The sequence below is a fragment of the Nannobrachium achirus genome, assembly GCF_963921795.1.
Source record: "Nannobrachium achirus genome assembly, chromosome: 15".
Lineage (NCBI taxonomy): Eukaryota > Metazoa > Chordata > Actinopteri > Myctophiformes > Myctophidae > Nannobrachium > Nannobrachium achirus.
The window spans coordinates 55,677,829-55,681,197 of NC_137822.1; the positions used below are offsets into that span (position 1 = coordinate 55,677,829).

The 3,369-nt window shown below is 42.9% G+C and overlaps 1 protein-coding gene across 1 annotated transcript; it reads right to left on the bottom strand.

The window, feature by feature from the left end:
- Positions 1-397: 397 nt before the first annotated feature.
- Positions 398-3,045, bottom strand: LOC308299973 (GTPase IMAP family member 7-like; the record flags this gene model as incomplete). Its single annotated transcript, XM_080743741.1, has 3 exons — positions 398-404; positions 764-1,463; positions 2,958-3,045. 3 exons carry the CDS (start codon positions 3,043-3,045, stop codon positions 398-400), a joined length of 795 nt encoding a protein of 264 aa, XP_080599867.1.
- Positions 3,046-3,369: the final 324 nt, after the last annotated feature.

The window sequence follows — 3,369 nt, forward strand, 5'->3', positions numbered from 1 at the left end:
GACTAAAATGTGACTAAAACTAAATTACATTTTATTCAAAAGACCACGACTAAGACTAAAACTTGCTAAAAATAAACAGTGGTCCACAGTAGTCAAATGTGATTAAAACCCATCTAATTTCAAAGCCATCACTGTGACTTTCAGGAGAAAGTCATTCCACTTTTCCTGTGTGCCAACGGCTACTATCATACCATGTGACAGTGTCAAAGTGAAATTAACTAATTAACTAATGTGTAGCATGATGGTTTACAGGAGTAGGTAAGAGTTGAATAATGATATTATGTGTGCAATTCTGGGAAATAGCAATAATAATGGAACAAATACACAGAATAATGAGTTTTATTCATTTCAATACATTACTGTATGTGAAACATTGTGAACCAAGAGTAATATGGAATCAGCTCCTGAGAAACATTTGCAAGACGATCAATACAAACAGAAATCCTTATTTGTCACGTATAAATCTGTGTTCAAGTAGGCTACCATGATACCATGATAAAAGCCGTTCATGAGACATCTTTGAACACAAACACACACAGCACATCATTATACTACTGACATTGCCATTGCTGTTGCCTGTGCGGGAATACGACACTGCCCTTTATACAAATGCATGACTAATGCAACTATGAGAGAAACAAGTCCCAATAGGATTAATGGAACTCCTACATACAGGCCTATCCCTTCTACCATTACTGTAATGATAATTCCGGCGATTAACAGCAGTAACCCCAGCCCAAACCCCCATTTCGCACCACCCGACCTCATTCTCTCCTCATCTAGCCACCTTTGCCTTTCCTCCGCTTTCCTCCTCTCTTCCTCCTGTACCCTCTTCTCCTCCTCCTCCCGCAGCTTCTGCTGAGCCTCCTCGAACATCTTGTTGGTGTAGTGCTTCCCGTCGTTGCGGTCGACCATTTTCCTGATCATCTCGATGAGGTCTTTTACCTGTTGGTGGTCGTCTTTGTCGTTGTTGTTGAAGGCGAGGTACCGGCCTCCAAACTTGTTGACGATCCTCTTTATTCCCTTGCTCTCCCTAATAGCATCTTCAGGACGGTGTAGATCTTTGCACGTGAACAGCACAATGCTGTACAGGGAGGAGTCCTCTCCAAAGTTGTCCTCGATCCATTTAACGGCATTCTGCTCCTCTTCGGTGAACCTCACCCCCAGCCTTATCACCAGCAGGAAGGCGTGAGGCCCTGGGACGGACTTCTTAACACACTCCCCTATGATTGACTTCAGCTCTTCATTGCTTATTCCTGTGTCAAACACCCCTGGTGAATCAATGACATGCACCGTTGTCCCGTCCACTTCCCCGCTGTATTTAGTACACGTTTTGGTCACAGATATTGCATTACCGCCCACTTCACAGACATTTTTTCCAAGGATTGTGTTCACTGACGAACTCTTCCCTGAGCCAGTCTTGCCCACCAGGACTATCCTCAGCTCTCCCAACAAAGAGGAACCTGCAAAAGCATTGACAAAATTAATGTAGCTGGTAGTGATACAAGAACTCGCACCTGTGCACCAGCACTCACAGAGCACACTCTAAAAAATAAAAGATTCTTCAGGGGTTCTTCAGTGGTTCTTTTGGCGTAATCATAGGGGAACCCTTTTTGGTGCTATATAGCACCAATATAGGTGCTATATAGCACCAATATTAAAGGTGCTATATAGCACCAATATTAAAGGTGCTATATAGCACCAATATTTAATGGTGCCATATAGCACCTCAGGGTTCTTCCCTGGTTCTTTGGGATTGTTATGGTGCTATATAGAACCTCAGGGTTCTTCAGTGGTTCTTTGGGATTGTTGAGGTGATATTTTACCTAAGTGCTTTATAGCACCCCAGGGTTCTTTGGGATTGTTGAAATTGTTCGATCGATCTACAAGCTCAATTCAGACCACAATGTGTTGTAGATCAGCTATAGTTATTCTTTTAATTTTAATTGAAGTAATGGTTTTATTAAAAATAGGTTTGTGCCTGGCAGCAATGAAATGTAAGTTAATATTACCTCGTTATTTAATGTATCTAAGTATTTTATGAGGCGAAGCTTGCGAAGCTAGTTCATGCAGACAACTCAGGGGGCGTGCTTCCCTGATCAGGTCATCAGTCACATGATCTCTTCACCTGATCAGGGCGGGTATTTAAATCCCTCTGCCTACCTCTTCATTCTGGCTTTTCTCCTGGCTGTGCAGCTGCCCTGCTGTCTGCTGCTGCCCTGCTTGCTCTCTACTGCTGCTGATGTTTTGTACTATCTGCACTAATGTTTTTGGTGATAATGATTCTGCTAATACAGCTGACTTTGATTCTGCTCTACAGCATGCTAGCCTTACTATTATTGCTACTACCACTACTGCTCTCAATCATAGCTAACTCTGTGTCTAAAATGCTAATGCTAACAATGATTGCTACAGCTACCTTAATGCCAATACTATAGTATTTCTCATTTAAGTGTTTTGATGTTACTCATAACTTGAACATGCCTCATCTAATATGAATTACTAAGCACATGAGTTGCACAAACTATCATGGCATGATTTGCCTCCCATGAGGCAAGCCTTTGTTGTAGCACAAGCTAACAAAGCACAGATTGTTTGTAGCACAAGCTAACACAGCATAGCCTATAATCAGTGGCAGTAGTGGAAATCAGCTTGTATGTATAGTGTGTTAGTGTAGCTAACACAGCATGCCTTGCTTCTGTAGTGCACTCTGAACCCTTGATGACCGGTGCTCTTTTGCCCCCAGCAGATGCCATTCTGGATTGCTCTTAAACCTTTATTCACAGGGCTACCTACACTCGGCAAACGCCAGCCTGGTCCTGCAGTTTAATCCAAGCTGGCTACAACCTTCCAGATGCATGGCTCCTGGCATTCCCATCCCTGCTTCAAACAGGTGCATGCTATATCGCTATAATGAATACTATGATTCTAGCCACCGGCTAGTGCCAGTGACTCACTTGGTGAAGGAACAACACACAGGCAGTGAGTGTTCTTCTTCTTCTTCTTTCGAGTTTTATGGCAGTTGGCAACCCTTGGAGGGTGCATTACCGCCACCAACTGGACTGTAGTGTAAACTTGACTCTTTGTTGTAGTACATTATTTCTACTTAAAAGTTCACTAATTTATTTAAAATCCACCCAAATATAGTCCATTCCCCGTGTCCATTTCTACACCCCAGCCCCTAAGGCCTGAGGTGGCATGAACCCTTCCCTTAGCATAGTATCCAAGTCCTCTCCAGTGACATCCAGAACATCTAGGAATCGCCTAGCCGCTTCCAGCACCATTTTGATCCTTTCTGATTTTGACTGAATTTCCACTGCACAATTAATGACCATAGAAATGAACGCCAAGAACCGTGTCTTATCCATA